The 16,929-nt window shown below is 33.2% G+C and overlaps 1 protein-coding gene across 1 annotated transcript in view; it reads right to left on the reverse strand.

Annotated features, from left to right (window-relative positions):
• The window catches only part of stet (stem cell tumor), a 238,538-nt gene extending 224,755 nt beyond the window's left edge, over nt 1–13,783 (reverse strand). The window contains exons 1-3 of the mRNA XM_074179890.1: nt 13,629–13,783; nt 8,660–8,929; nt 6,699–6,887 (exon numbers count right to left, since the gene is read on the reverse strand). Of these exons, the coding sequence (XP_074035991.1) occupies nt 6,699–6,887; nt 8,660–8,899 (429 nt within the window). The 5' untranslated portion in view covers nt 8,900–8,929; nt 13,629–13,783. The remainder of the gene's footprint in view (nt 1–6,698; nt 6,888–8,659; nt 8,930–13,628) is intronic.
• Nucleotides 13,784–16,929: the final 3,146 nt, after the last annotated feature.

Below are 16,929 nucleotides of genomic sequence, written 5' to 3' on the forward strand. Positions count from 1 at the left end.
CCGTTGATTGATTGCAAAAGTTATTTGTTTTGTCTTTCTTTTTCACTGGCAGAAAAAAAAAGTTGCTATATGAAAGTTTGTATTTTACTGACGACTCAACCGCAAGAAATTCCACAATCGCTATAAAAAAATCTAGATTCCGCCGAGGGCGTAATAGGAAGTCGAAAATTCGCCGCGTCGACACACCTTCTCCGCCTCTGATTGCGAACAACTAACCATCCTCTGGTATGTTAATAATTTTCGCAATGCGCTTATCTCCGTTAGCGGTGGTTCTCAGGTAGCGGTCCGGCTGCTGCTGGGGTCCGCGGATCCTCCGTGATGGAGAGCGCCACCCGCGTCCGTCCTTGAAAACGACCGCCGCCGCAATGCGAGGAATGCCGCTCTATTTTGTCAACGCGCCGCCTAATTAGGGACGGGTTTTAATGATCTGTCCCCCAGATTTTCCCGATAGTCGTCGATAATTTAATGATCGATTCCGACTGCTGTCCGAAACGAAAGTTGATCGTAAATAGTGATGTGTAACCGGGAATGTGGTCACCTTTACGATACAGGGAGGAGACTCTGAAGCCCAATGGAAGCCCAAGATGATGACCCATCGGGAAGGCCAGTTTCTGTGTCCACGTTCATGAAATAGTTCAGATCGATTTGGGCTTGAGAAAAATTCCTGCAAAATGGATCCTCAAACATGTAAACGTGAGGCAAAGGTAGAAGAATCGCGATTCGAGCTGAGCTTGGTTTGAAGAATATGCAAACTTCTTGATTCGTGTTGTATATTTTTCATCTGATATAATATACGCTACTGACTTCCAGTATCTATAAAATGACTATAGACTATATAATGGCAGTGACTATAAAATGAATTTTATTCTTTATTTGAATGTACAAAGTATGAACAATAAGCAGAATGTACTAGAAGTAGAAGTGAACAATGAAAATCCTATGTTTATATCGGTCACAGAAACATGGCTAAAAGAATTTGAAGTGAGTAATTTCCCAATTAATGGCTATCATGTGATTCATTCTTATTGTCGTAAGACTTATAAGGGTGGCGAAACTGCTCTGTGGGCGAAAAATGGATTGGAGACTGCTCCCTTGCTCATCAGTAATTTGAATGTAGATCAAGACTTTGAATACTGTGGTTGTGAATACAAAAATGTGAATTTTTGTCACAGAATTATTACTATATATAGATCGCCTACAGGGAACTTCCAAAACTTCTGCGTCAAACTCCAAGAGTTACTAGATAAAATCTTTACAGTAAATGTTTGTTTGTGGACTTCAGGAGATTTCAATATAGATTTTAAAACATTATCCCGTGAGAGAGAGGAAGTATTAGATATTTTTGCCCAATATGGACTTGATAGTGTTGTAGAACAAGATACCCGAGTAACTGCATAATCTTGCACTAGAATTGATAATATTTTCTCAAATATTGAGGCAGAGAGCCATGCCAAGGACACTCCTCTCTCAGATCATAGATATATCACAGTAAAAGTGAATCATAACTCATATGTTGTCAGGAAAAACATAAAGTTAGGTTGAAACTATAGCAAAAAGAACAAACAAAAATTTTCCTAACTACTAAAAAAGGAAAACTGGGATGTACTATATAACCATGGAACTTGTAATGACAAATATAATAAATTTGAAAGCATTGTTCAAAATCACTTTTTTAATGCATTTCCAATACACATTCTAAAATCAAATCCAGTTCTGAAGATTTGGGTAACTGATGAAGTGAAACAGTCAAGTGCACAGCTTAAAGATCTATATATCCTTCACTAGATCTATATATCCAATAATAGGCGACTACTATAAAGTGAGAAAACGTAATCACCAACAAACTGTGGAAAAATGTAAACGTAGTCACTATGGCAACATAATTCAGAACTTCGAAAACAAAAGTAAAACTTCCTGGTCTATCATAAATGAACTGAAAGGTAAATCCAAGTCTAAGCCTAACATTAAGCTGATACATGAAAATGAAGAGATCACTTCACTTGTAACTGTGGCAAACACCTTTAATAATTTTTTCATTGATGCACCACAGAAACTTATACATAATATACCAAATGTAGGAGGGAATATTGCCCCTACTCAGAGAAATATAATGAATTCAATAGTGGGACTCCCATTTACAGAATCAGAAATGGAAGATATTTTTACAAAACTTAAAAACAAGCATTCTTCTGGCCCTGATGACCTGCCTAACAATATAATTAGAGAATTTGCGGAAGACTTAGTTGAACCATTTTGTATAATCATGAACTCCTCGATAGAAACAGGAATTTTCCCAGAGTCCTCAAAAGTAGCGAAGGTGATCCCCTTATATGAAAAAGAATCAAATAATTTACCAGAAAACTATAGACCATTGTTTGCGAAACTATTTGAGTATTGTATGTTAGAGAGGTTGACCTCCTTCATTGTGAGTTTTAATCTGATACCAGATGAACAACATGGATTCAGAAAATCCAAATCAACCACAACAGCAACAACAGAAACATATATAGACATATTAAAAGAATTAGACAAAAAGAGATGTCCAATTGGAATATACTGCGATCTGAGCAAAGCGTTTGATTGTGTTCCACACGATCGATTGTTAGAAAAGCTTTGGATTTATGGGATAAGAGGGAAATACACATCAATGGTTTTGGTCTTCTCTTGATGGTAGAAAACAATATGTACAGATACCTCACATTAAGGATGATGGGCAAAACAGCATACACTGCTCAGATTTGATATCGATGAGTGTAGGGGTAAGTGTCTTGCACCTATATTGTTCCCTTTATATATAGCAGATATTGTTAAATACCTAGATGAATACAAACTAACACTTTACGCAGATGATCTGTCGATTCTAGTAGCAGAAAACTTCTTAGAAGCCATCCAACAAAACTATAACGATTTAATTACAATAATTATACTTTGGTTCTCAACAAACAAATTGTATGTCAATTCTCGTAAAACAAATTTTTCAATATTTCACTCTAGACAAAAGAGGATTGAAAACATAGAAATTAAAATGGAAGAAGTAAAACTAAAACAATGCGAAAACATAAAATTTTTAAGTATAATTATGAGTGACACATTAGATTGGGAATTAGATTGGGAAACAATGTTCAAACTAAACAGCAAAATATACCAACTGAAATGCCTACGAAGAGTTCTCAACTTGTCCGTACTAAAAAAATTTTATTATGCTGAAATTCGGTCACGACTCACATATGGAATCTTATTATGGGGTTCATCATCAGCAGCTCAGAAATTATTTGTACTGCAGGAAAAAGGCCTTAGAACTTTATTGAATAAAAGTCAGAGAGAATCATGCAGACCATTATTTGCCAATCTGAAAATACTTCCTCTCTCTCTTGTTTGTATATTCTAGAAATATCTTGCAACATTTTTAAAAATGAAAAAAGTATTAGCACTCATAGTAATGATTACAGTTATTCAACTAGATTTAACCACCATCTAAAAACACCTCTAAATAATTTGAATGTAACTCTCAGGGGACCTATCTCCAATGCTCCCGGAATCAATTAAAAAGGAAACTACTGACTTCAAATTCAGAAAGCATCTCAAAACTTTTCTGTTGTCGAAAATGTTTTATAATATCGAAGAAGCTAATTGGATACTTTCATTCAATAATTCAATTAACTTGCTATATTTTCAAAATTGTCAGTTTCAAATGTGAAATGTCTATCTATATATGTAATTTGTGACGTGTTTTATATTAATTTTCTGTAATTTGTAAAACCAATGAATAAATTGAATTGAATTGAAGTGTACCACCTTCGAGGGTACAATCAGACACTTATCCATGATCTCTCGCTATGAGGTCAGGTACTGAAAAAAGTGGCCAAAGGGTTTTCCAAAAACCATGAAAGCTTCAGAAATGCGTTACGAAAAACAATACTAGAACCATGTCTGCTAGGCCAACTCGGCAGCAGGCATTAACAACCACAGCCACAGGAGATATTGTTATTGTTCGGCCAAGATTTCTGCCCTACTGCGGCAAGCCCGGATGACTTTAGGATTCGAGAGTAGAGAGAGCATCATTCCACCAAAGACTCTAATCATCAGAAGAACCATCTCAACAGAGTGGTCTGGATAGAGTCAGCGAAGTTCGAAAAGATAATCTCGATATTTCATTCGCTTTTCCTTCTATTTTCGGGCGATATTCGTCTCATCTGTTGCTGAAAATCATCAGGGATATCGTCTTGCTCTGATGGTCGAAAACACTCACATTAGGCTTATAATATTGTCCATATAATCATACATTTTTCAAAATCGATAGACCATTCATCGAGAAAATTAAATAAAAAAAAACATACCTTGCAAAACCAAATGTATAGTCGAAGTAAACCATATTGTGCACTCTCAAAGTTGACGGCACTATCAAAGGGCAAAAAACCAATACATAGAAATGAACCGACTGCGAAATAGTCCACGTGAACTGTAGAATTAGCAGTTCGTATTGGATAATTTTTATTAGATGTTCTTGTAATAAAATCATTGAAAAACTATACAACTGTTACAAAAGCAATGAGATTCCTACAAATGAAATCATAAGGAAGAAATTGAATACTTCCAGCCATAACGTGAGCTGATGTGACAAAACTCTTCAGAAATGGATAAAAAAATTAGGATTTGGATTTAAAATAATAAACAAACGTCAAGCAGTTATGGAAAGCAAAAGAATAGTGGAATTGCGTAACAAATAACTAAATATACTAGTAGACAAGAACACCTGCAAATTTTCTATTTGGACGAAACTTGGTATGACACTTGACACTCACGACACAGTCACGAAAGGGTGGACTGATGGTTTGAGAATGTGTACGCCTAATATGCCTGTAAACAAGGTATCTCGACTAATCGTTGTGCACTGCGAAGGAAGTAATGGATGGGTTCCGAATTCTTTGAAATTATGTGGAAAAAAACTTAAGGACTGCAATGTTGACTATCATAAGAAGATAGAAGCTAATACTTTCGAGGAATGGTTTGATCCCAAATTTAGATGTGAATAGTGTGATAGTTCTTGACAACGCTTTCTATCGCGACAGCTCATCAAAGTACTGAATAAAAATTAGAAAGATGAAATACAAAGTTTTTTAATGGATATCAATTTGAATTTTGAAGATTACTATACCAAAAACCAACTACTTGAAGTTTTACAGACAAAAACATTTGAAAAAGTGTTGCTGAAAAGTATGGACACATTCTATAAAGCGTTATTTTCATGGGAACGACAATTATTCTTCAATTAATTAAGTCGATGTCAATGGGACAGGTGACTGTTTCGTTATTATAGCAAAAAAAATCAACAAGTCCACCCATTAAAGCCCATTAGTTTATTATTTATTGCTTCAGTTGTTTTCTTCAGTAACGATCAAGTTGAAACAACGAACCAAACATTAGCGAGTGTTCGACTATGAAAGGGTGAATATCAATTGAATTGATATGAATGTGAACGACAAGCACGTTCAATTGATCTTTTACTTAAACGATGATCAATTATTATCTATGGATAATCAGATTTCATGTTTTTTTTTCTGTTGTTGGGTTTTATATGTTTGAGTATAGATCTGTGTATTTTTTGTTTTTTAAGAAGTTCCAACTTCATTTTTATTTCCAATTCGTGACAGATGTCGGTGCTTATTTAATCAGTTGGTGGTTGTGGAAAAGGTTGCAACTTGTAGCGTCTTTTGGTTTTGTGGAATCTAATATGAACGAATCTGGATAAGCGTTTTCTTGGTGAACATATTTTAAATCAAAGCGACATATCAATATTTCGCTGTATTGCTAATTGTATTTTGCTATGTTATAGAGATTATACTTTTTCAACAATAGTGGAGGTATGAAAAATATCTATTAGTATAGGTTGCATTTCGATACACATTTGTATCAAAATGGTCTGCCAAGTTTTTTCACATTACCACAGGTAAAAAGGTTGACCATCTTGTTCAATCAGTATTGTGATCTCTCGATTCTTGTTCATTAATATCTGTACAATTTCTTACCTCATTTTATAGTCAACTTTATTGAATACGACAATTTACTGATAAATAGTACATTTTTCTATGTTACGGAGTGGACTAAAATTTTTGCATTTTCTACACTTCTATAAATTTTGCTAGTACAGAGTTAAAATTTTTATTTCATTTTTTTCAGATTGTGGGAAGTAAAGGCAAAATCCCATGTATTTTCTTATGGCATACATATGGGATTTATGCCAGAACCCACCTTGTTGATCTACTGATTTGAATTTCCCGCTGTGCGCGCGGTAGCTTCTGATTGGTCGAATGGGTAATGACGAAAAGTGGAGGAGTGGGGGTGTTCTGTAGAGGCACTTTTACTACTCTGATGTTCCAAAGAGGAAGAAACAACTACAATATACCTCAAGATTTGAAAGAAGCTCTAGGACGACATCAAGTGAAGAATATTATTAACTTTTTAACTGCTTTGATTCTTATTATGATATTATTATTATATATGTTATTTATATTATATATATATATATATATATATATATATATATATATATATATATATATATATATATATATATATATATATATATATATATATATATTATAAGTCAAAAAACAAATAATTGAAAATTGCAGTAGAGCTTGAGTTTTTAAACAAGAAAAGAATGAATTGTTGCATATAACAAAGTAAAAATCACTCACCACATTGACAAAGTCTTGAAAAGTTATTGCGTGGGTATTGGAAGTTCTTGATTTCTCCAAAAGTATTTCCCGCTTTCCTGTATTGACTCTCTGCCGGAATTCAGGATCCGACATTGAATTGATAAAATCTGGCCAAGGTATCTCCCCAAAACCTTCCGGATCATATTTGTCAAAAAATTGTCTCCATTGCTGGAACAGAGTATAGTTCTGATTAACTCATTAATAATAATAATAATAATAATTTTAATTATTTTTTCCATAACAGTGCCAGAACATTCAAGTGCACAATATTATCACCCTGATTTTTTTTTAATATTCGCACTCTTAGAGATGATGTAAGTATATGAAAACATTCACACGGTTATTTGATTAAATTCCAACCATAGGAATTCAATATAAAAACATTGTCTTTCACAGCCAGGTGTTAGAATCAAAAAGAACAAAATCTATGCTGGTATGCCATCAAATGGAACGTGAAGTACCAAACATTTCGTCTGTTACTGCCACAGACATCATCAGTGGTGAATGCGTTGATTTCAAAATATGAACTACGTCCTCGCAGTCAACGCAAGGACCACTGATGATTTCTACCGCAGTAGCAGACGAAACGTTTGGCACGTCAGGTTTCATTTGACCACGGCCTATCAGCCTGGATTATACTCTCTTCAATCAAAGGAATTCGGTTTGAAATTGAAAGGGTGATATTTTTCAGAAGAGATTAGCTTTTAATTTTCTACTTCTCCACTTTTATTTTTATAAAAATATGAGATACTTCCGAAGAAAGAACAAAAGCATATAACCTGAAAGAACTCTTCACAAGAGCAACTAAATTTTAAATGAACTATTCACAAATATTTATAGATCTTCCATAGAATTTTTTTTAGATACACACTGAAAAAAAAAACTCTTTTGAAACAATAATAAGAACATTGAATTACACGAAAATCACTTTTTTCAATTCCGAATGTATTACTGTATATTTTTTTGTCCTCTAAATATTCAATTGCAAATTAAAGGTTATGATAATATTTGTAATATAGTAATAATAATTATAATTATTATTATCTATTATTCCATATATTCGTTATGGAATTGAAACAAATTATTCATGGGTACGCTACACAACATAATACATGAAAGTGTATTGATATAAAATATAATTTACGTGAAACACTATCCTCCTTAATGATGAACTTCTTAATTTCATGCTTTATCACCGCATCAGTACTGTTTCTACCTTAATTCTGTGAACAATAATATCATTCCCGAGAATATTTGTTTCAATTCCACAACGAATGTTTGAGTACAAACTGAATTGGAATGAATGATTTTTTTTCAATCGATGATGGTGAATAAATAGTAAGCCTCTAGCTTTATTTCCAAAAAACTTTCAAGAGCAGAGTTGTCTCTTCTGGTGAGATGAAGTAGTTATAATATGAAAGAAACAAATGCTTCGTTTTGTAATGTTATCCAAAACGATGCTGAAGAGGTGATATGAATGTCCTGAAACTTCGAATTACACCATTAAGGATGAAAGTGTTCTATGTAACTGAAATTCAATATCGATTCTCTTTCTAAACTTCGTTGTGTAGCGTTCCTATAAATGGTATCTCTTCAAATTCCAGAACTAATGTTCTGAGTACAAATTAAATGAGAAAAAGCGACTCTCTTGTTTTTATTCTGCCTATGAAAGAAACTGTTAGAGAAGAAATTTTTCCTTCCGTGTTTATGTGTTCATGTTCATGTGAAAGTAGTTTTCACAAAAAGGTTTTACTTCCAGTTTGTATCTAAAAGAAATGTTTGTGCAAGAGTTATTTCTTCCTTCATTAGAAGTTGCCCACATTTTTTATTCAATGATAGAGAAGTAGAAAGCCAAGAAGTTTCTTTGCCAATAAGATTTATGTTCATTGGCGACTTTCTCTCTGTTCAAACTAATACTTTGATGTATTGCGTATACCTACATCTCTGAGTAATTCCTTCCGAATTTTTCTTTCGTCATCCTCACTCCCCAAATCAGTGTGATCGGTGTCGTAATTATCCGGATCAACGTTTCCTGGAAAAGACACGAAAGATCCTGTGATAGTAGCGATCTGTCCTGGCTCGATTCCTGACTCTTCGGATTGAGCATGAGCTAAAGTGGTTGTGAAAAATTGGACGGTAGATGGGGACGCGCGGTGTGGCCAGGCGGAATGAGACAGCATCGCCCACTGATGAGAATGTGCACTGCCAGGCTAGAGAGGTACAAATTATTATTTATATGAAAAACCGATTGTGTGTGAAAACCAAGAAAAGTGCTCGATAAAAATAACTGCGTAAACGCAAGCGAGTGGAACTACCTATATAGGGTGATACTTAATAAGTGTAAAACATTTAATGAGGTGATTCATCATCGAAAAAAAGATAGGATATTTCATATAAACTTCATTGGAGCATGCCTTGTTGAGATACAGCCCCTTGAAGAGGGTACAATTTTTTTCACAAGCACTGAAAAAGTTACAACATTGAAATTAACCTGACGTTTTATACTACCAAAAAGACACTTAGCCAGTTATTTATTTGGTTTACCCCATGGTTGTAAGGGGTGGAAAACGCAACCCCTAAAATGTATTTCCAATGTACCTTTTTGTCTTATATTTGTTTACCATTTAAAAATTTATTTCCGATAGCCTGTTTCATTCTAATCAAAAAACGTCTTTTGGATTTTTTGCCCAAAATAAAGCAGTTCGCAGCAAAAAATTATTTTACGAACAACTACAGATATACATCGTCATAAATGCGAACTGGATTTATTGTTATTTTTTACTTAGTACCTGCATTAAACGATTGAAGGGTAATAAACAAAACTAATTTATTAATAACAAAACACATAACATGTAGAAATCATAGTAAATGTAATACGTCTACCTTCAGACATTACGCATGCGTCTAGACGTCGGCGCATTGAGCCACGTATTCGCTCAAATATTCCTGGAGTCTCTCTGATTACCCTGATCGCATCGATGATGCGGTTTCTTAAGTCCTCTACATCGCGAACAGGAGTACGATAAACCAAATGCTGTAAATGGCCTCAAATAGAGAAATCGAGAGGATTGAGATCCAGGGATCGATCGGGCCAGTACTGTGGTCCTCCTCGACCTATCCACAGATTTGCATATGTTTCAGTTAAATGCTGACATGCTACTTGACTAAAATGGGCGGAAGCCTTATCATGTATAAAAAACATATCCCTTCCGACACCCAAAGGAACTTCCTCCAGCAGTACTGTATATGCACTTCTCTTAAAAATTGAACGTATGGAGGTAGAAAATGAGGCCCAATTAAATCATCCTCAATAACTCCGAGCCACACGTTAAGAGAAAATTGTTCTTGAAGGTTAGTTTCGACAATAGCGTGAGGGTTTTCATCAGCCCATATGTGGTAATTATGAAAATAATCTTGTTCCGAGAAAAACTACATTCGTCTGTGAATTCTGTCGTCTTCAGAAACTCACAATTTCTTCTAATCATTTCCAGCATCCAATTGCAAAATTCAAGACGGTTCGGAAAGTCTCGCGATAACAGTGCCTGTACTCGTTGCAGATGGTAAGGGTATAAGAGTTGTTCCTTTAAAATTCGAAATACCGTCATATGATCAACATTTAGCTGGAAAGCAATCTTTCTAGTATTGGTAGTAGGATGTTCTTCAATCAAATTAAGTACTGCTTCCTCAAGCTGTGGTGTTCGTACTTCTCGATGGCGACCACAATCCTGCGTTCTTTTGTCGAATGAACCATATTCTCGTAATCTTTGATGAAGTCCAGCAAATATTCTTTGTGAAGGATGCTGCCGTTGAGGATACATTTCAGCATATCTTCTAGAAGCTTCTAACCCACTACCCTGCGACAGACCGTAAACATAATGCATATCAGCCATTTCCTCATTTGTGTATGCCATTTTAATAACAAGTGAATTATTAAAGTAACAAATTAAGAACAGAACAACAACACACAATTAGTATTAATTCAATTTCGAAAATTCACAAACTGACAGCGTCATACCAATTTCATTGTCACTATCGCTAATAGCGACCTACTAGATAGATTAGTTTCGTATTTTCGCATTTATGACGATGTATCTCTGTAGTTGTTCGTAAAATAATTTTTTGCTGCGAACTGGTTTATTTTGGGAAAAAAACCCAAGAGACATTTTTTGTTTAGAATATGAAACAGGCTATCGGAAATACATTTTTAAATGGTAAACAAATAATAAGACAAAAAGTTACATTGGAAATAAATTTCAGGGGTAGCGTTTTCCACCCCTTACAACCATGGGGTAAACTAAAAAATTCCTGGCTAAGTGTCTTTTTGGTAGTACGAAACGTCAGGTTAATTTCAATATTGTAACTTTTTTAGTGCTAGTGAAAAAAATTGTTATACAAATTTTATGTACCCCCTTTAAGGGGCTGTATCTTAACAAGGGATGCTCCAATGAAATTTCTTTATATGAAAGATCCTATCTTTTTTTCGATGAGGAATCACCTCCTTAAATGTTTTACACTTATTTAGTTGCACCCTGCATCTTGGTGTGACAACCAAGTCAACTTGCCAAGTTTTTATGTCAGTGTTGGTGGTTTGACCAATCAACTGACAACTGCGGTAGCAATAATTTAGGAAGCTATATATTTTGGTTTTGAAATTTTTGCAGAAGTCCAAGGAAGGATTAGAGGTGAGAAATTGATTAACAAATAATATGCAAGATAAATAAAAGATCCAGCTTAGGTGTCATTTTAACGTTGGGCAAAATGAGCATGCAACTCATGTAGCCACTCTGATACAATTATTTCGTCTATCGTTCAATCTTTGATTTTCTTCTACTTCGGTTTTTTATCAAGGCAGACATTTAATGTAGCTTAATCTGTCTAAGTAAAAAGGGCCATAAATTTCGTTCTGCCCATTTACCGTTTTTTGTAATGTGATTAGTGCAATAGTTTAGTAGTTTGTGCGCTAGAAATGTTACACTGCCAAAGAAAGAACGACCTGACTTGGGCCGTAGAAGTCAAGCAAATGTGCGACGAGCTACGTCATGTTCTAACTGTACTGGTCATCATAGAAAATGATAATAGTCGTTTTGGCATGTCAGAATTGCGTTCTAGAGTGACCAAAAATGATTCAATACGATCTAAAAATTGATTATTGTGCCAACAAATCTGTAATGATTGAATGATTGGGAAAATGAAAATCATTTGTTGATATTGTAAGAAGTTGAAATGCTGGTGGTATTTTGCTGGTGGAAAAGTAAAATTGACACAATTAGTCCCACCACCTGATCCATCACGCTACTTATTTTATGGGATGTAACATGATTCTACCAATGCACTTCTTGGCCAACATTCTAGAATATAAAAATTGTTTTCAAATGACGTCATTTCCGGTAAACTTCAACTTTTTTTTGTTTTAGAAATAATTTAACAAAATCTCAAATATTTTTTTTTTTGCTAATTATCGATAATTGAAATTTTTCACATTATTATATTCTGAGGCGGTACAAATTTAGCCGGGTCAGCTAGTTGTTGATAATTCATCACTTCAAACTGTCATAATTAGGTTCGAAATCTTTTTACTTATTGTTTAATTTTTTGGTCATTTTTATTCTTTTTATTTTTCAGTTTTTTTTTTACTCTGTGGTTATTTTCATTTTGTATGACGCTCATGACCTGGATGTTATTTTTGACGAATCTTTGACCTTCATTCCTCATAGGAATTCTATAATTAGTAAGTTTGAAATATGTGCTTGGAATATGTTTTTTTCCGTTTAACCTGCTATCGCATCCCTACGAACGACAACCCTCAGAAGTCGAAACTTGTGTGAGCTAAGGACTAACGAGGTCTTACCTTTCAACAGTGTTTACAACTACCGGGTTTTCCTTGTAGGAATTATGTTGACCTGAATATAAACAGAAATGAAAGAAATAAAAATAAATTATTGAAGATAAATTATGAAAACATATAAATATAAGAATAATAAATAATAAGAAAAGAATAAGAAGAAAGATTTTAAACCAAAAACTATATCAAGACGTTTCGATTGTGGAATCTAACAATCGGAATGTCATGAAGTAGTTTGGCTTGAAATATTTTTTCATATTTCTATTATTATTTATTTTTGCATATAACTGATATTTTCCTTATTGTTCATCAACCCATTTATTAATGAATATTTATTTCTAGTCATAATGATATGGTTTTAGTAGGTACCTATCTTTTTTTTGGGTGCTATAAATTCATTGTTATTATTTTTTTCTCAATGTCTTTTTCTGACATTTTATATTATTTGATGTTCAACTAACTCTTCCGATTATTTCGGTACTATCATCTTTAGTAATTTATTTTTATATTACTTCATTTATATCCTCTTCGATGATTTCAAATATGTTAACACCTTACTAGACAATGGAAGGCTGTACCTACCTATAACAATGATTCGAACAGTTGTTGTGACATGTTGATTAATAAGAAATATAGATAAAAATGCAACTTTCTCACTTTTTATAATAATTTGAATCCTGCGATTCAAATATTTGCAAGAGAATTTACCAAGATATTAGGATTTAGAAGGAATTATTTCGAAAACCACCCACTTTTTCCATCTATGTTCCAAAAATAATTAGATAACCAATTCCCATATTGAAAACAAAAATTAGGAAACTAAAGTACTCGTAGTCTGATTCTATTAGGTACCTATATAAAAGGGAATTTATAGTTATTGAAATTTGAAATGTATTATACCTTTTTTTAGCTAACAAAATAAACGTTGATTCAATTTTCCGCTAAGAAAAGTTAAATGAGAAAAAAATTTCACACCCGGGATGTTTCGCAACTTTCCTCGTAACTATCTGAAGGTATACACAACTGCACAGTTAGTTCATGCACCCCTAAATGATTATGAAACCAACCTGATGTGGACAGATCTGTTTCCAAATACAATGAAAACAAAAACTGAATCAAAACACGAATTATTTGGTAAAAAACCAACCGCACCACTTTAAAATAAAAGCAAAAATATAACCTTAAATCAAAGAAAACCGAGAAATAACAACAAAAACACGACCACTTTCACTTTGCGTCAACAGCCAACTGTGAGCAGGAGAATTTCCCTGCTTTTCATTTTTCCCCAAACATTCCATCCCCCATTCTCCAACATCCAGTAGGTGGCTGTGGCAAGTCATCAATACAAAGAATAGACGTTAAAATAAAGTAGAAGTTGATTAGCTATCAAACACATATTTATAAGTTCCCGTGTTGAGAAATGTTGGTATTTCGGCATTTCTGAGACAGATTTATCCTGCAATGAAATATTTCATCGGCAGTTTTCTTGGGGAAGAATTCCTCTATGATCGATATCCTTATCCAGTCGCTCAGTTGTTGTGTGAAGTGAATCTTAACAGATGGATGGAGATTAATTGAACTGACTAAATATATTCACCTAACATTTAACAGTGCTGTGAGTCATGCGAATTTGGAATTACGGCTTGTGATGCACATAATATACAGGGACAAAGCTAAACCAGAGATGTCACAATGAATGGTGGAAAGTGAAACAAATTCTCATAACCTGAGAAAGAATTAATGACATCTCAAGTCAAGCTTACATTTTAGAAATTAAGTTTCCATTAACTTTTCAATTGGGAAGTTTGAATATTTTTTTTTGAGTTCTTTATTTTTTTTTTGCAATCAAAACTATATAAAATTACAAATTACTATAACAATTATTCAATCTAATTCAGCAAATAGATTGGTTTGTTGTTCATAAAAGATATAAACTTCTGCATGAGCAAGTTAACTAATCTATCAATGAACATTGTAAAATTGGAGATATAAAATGTGACATGTAAACATCAAAATTTGTAAAGATAGAAAATTTTAAATGTATCAATGTAAAATAGTCATATAAATTTTAAAATTTATAGGTAAATATAGATTTTTAATATCTAAAGATGTAAAAATATAAAATTTTTAATGTTAAACTGTAAAATATGTGAATGAAGGTAAACATGTTTGAATTGAAGAAATATGAATGTGAAATTATATCTTGACCTAATAAGTACATTTAATATAAAAAGAATGACTAAATATCTGTGAAGTAGGTATGCATTCAATACTGTTTGGACCCACGTACACCTCCTTTATGACTAATTGAACGATTTTGAAAATAGAATAGTTTCTATAATTATATCCAATGGAATTCGAGCTATCGATACTTACCTTACTGTTCGAGGTAACTATTCAGAATATCCTTCTTTCAATAATTTGGTTCACTCTTTCTGCAGGTAGGTACTATTTGAAGCCACTTTTTGATAATTTTTTTTGAATATTTGTTGGTTGCGGGTATGTCTTAACTCATCTGGGTATTTCAGCATAGGCCAATTGGACTCGGATAAGACAGAAACTTTTGGTGTTTGGTTGTTCCCACTTTGGGTATCTTTGTTGTTTTTGGTTTGCATTTCGTGTTATGATTGTGTTCGATGGTACCCATAAATTGTTTATTTTTATGATGGTGGATGGCTAGATTCATGAAATATACATGTCTACAAGCATTGTCTAAGGATTTAGACAATGCTACAAGTATAAAGGTTTGTGACTCTTCTGTGTCACTTCAGTAAAGAAGGCCCCTGTGATTGGTCGAAACTTTTCAGGTGAAATTTTAAAAATAATTTCTTATTGTTGCTAACAGACATTCGTTTTTTTCAAGTCAATTAAATGACTTGCTGGAAAATGGAAGTTGGTTTTAAGTAACCATACAAATTTATACTGTCAAAAACTACATCATTACAAAGAGAGAAAGGCTAATAAAAAACTAAAACGTTTTAAGATCATCCATTAATTCCAACCTACAAACGAGGGTTTGGAATTTATGTTTCAGCCATCTTTTTCCAAGGTTTTCATACACAATTTGAGCGATTTTCCACTCTTTGTTTCCAAATACGTCCTTATAGGTCTGGATGAATGGACAATTTTTAGTGTTATCTGCACCACTTGTGAAAATTAATGAACATTTTAAAAAATGTATAATTAAACTGTTAATTTTTGCTCTACCTATAAATGGGAAATTGTTGGGCAATGCAATAAACACATTCATTATTATTCCCCCTGAAAATTCCTCCAGAAATTAAGATATCATCCCCACTGAAATTTAGATCTAAATCCGCCCTAATATGGGAGATAATTATTAAAATGAAACAATATTGTCCGTTACCACAGTCATTTGTAGAATTGAAATATAAATTCAGGTCTGTTTGTATGTTGTATGCAACTCACAATACCGTTCGTCATCTGAACCGTTAGGTACTTACTGAAAACAAGAGTGCAGAATTAAACACTTCAGTGTGGTGCTGAAAGTGTCAAATCGATATTTTACATTTACAATATTATCCAGTGAAATGATTTCATTTAGGAGGCTCATAAACTAGGAAAAAATTACAAATGATCTGTTTATTTCAAAAGTATTTATATATCTTCTTTTTATTTCAAACTTGAAATGGATAATGGTTTTCAATCAACAATTCTAAGTTGAATGTTGTGGCTTTTTTAAATCAATTTGTAATCTAATCAAAATATTTATATTAATAAGTTCAAAGGTAATATGAATATATTACTGCACATACAGCAATCTGTATAAACCTAGAAAATTATTCGATATTAGGGGAATATACAAAATAGTTTCACAACCACATAAAAGTGAATTTTTTGGTCAAAAATGTATTTTTCATGATGGGAGTTAATTTATATAATAAAATACCTAAATATAAAAATTTTAATTATAGGAAATTCAATACTCAACTAAAAGAATATATTTTGAAATAGATTGAGTTTTGTAGTTTCACATATTTTATTACTTAAAAATTATAATTAACATTTCCAAAATACAAATCATGAAATTTGGCGCTCCGGGGCGACTTCATTGATTCCAGTAGGGCATTTGTTTTTTCAGCTGCAGGAAAACCCGGAAAAACCTGCAGCACCACATCATCTGAAGATCTTGATCTGCCAATGTCCTCTCTCTCATAAAACAAAATGTAGGGTGTCTCCAATAAATTCACCGCATCGCCAGAAATTTAGTGACACGACTATCGTCAAACTTAAATCAGTCCATTTCTTCTTTGCCCAAGGCGTAATAATGATCAGATTCAACGCCAGAACCACAGTGAACAATGACTGCATGAAGATTATAATAGTGTTCTGCTAGATTGAAGTTGT

The sequence above is a fragment of the Leptinotarsa decemlineata genome, unplaced genomic scaffold (genome assembly GCF_025532065.1).
Source record: "Leptinotarsa decemlineata unplaced genomic scaffold, Ldec_3_MD MMD2_tig00026282_RagTag_RagTag, whole genome shotgun sequence".
NCBI lineage: Eukaryota > Metazoa > Arthropoda > Insecta > Coleoptera > Chrysomelidae > Leptinotarsa > Leptinotarsa decemlineata.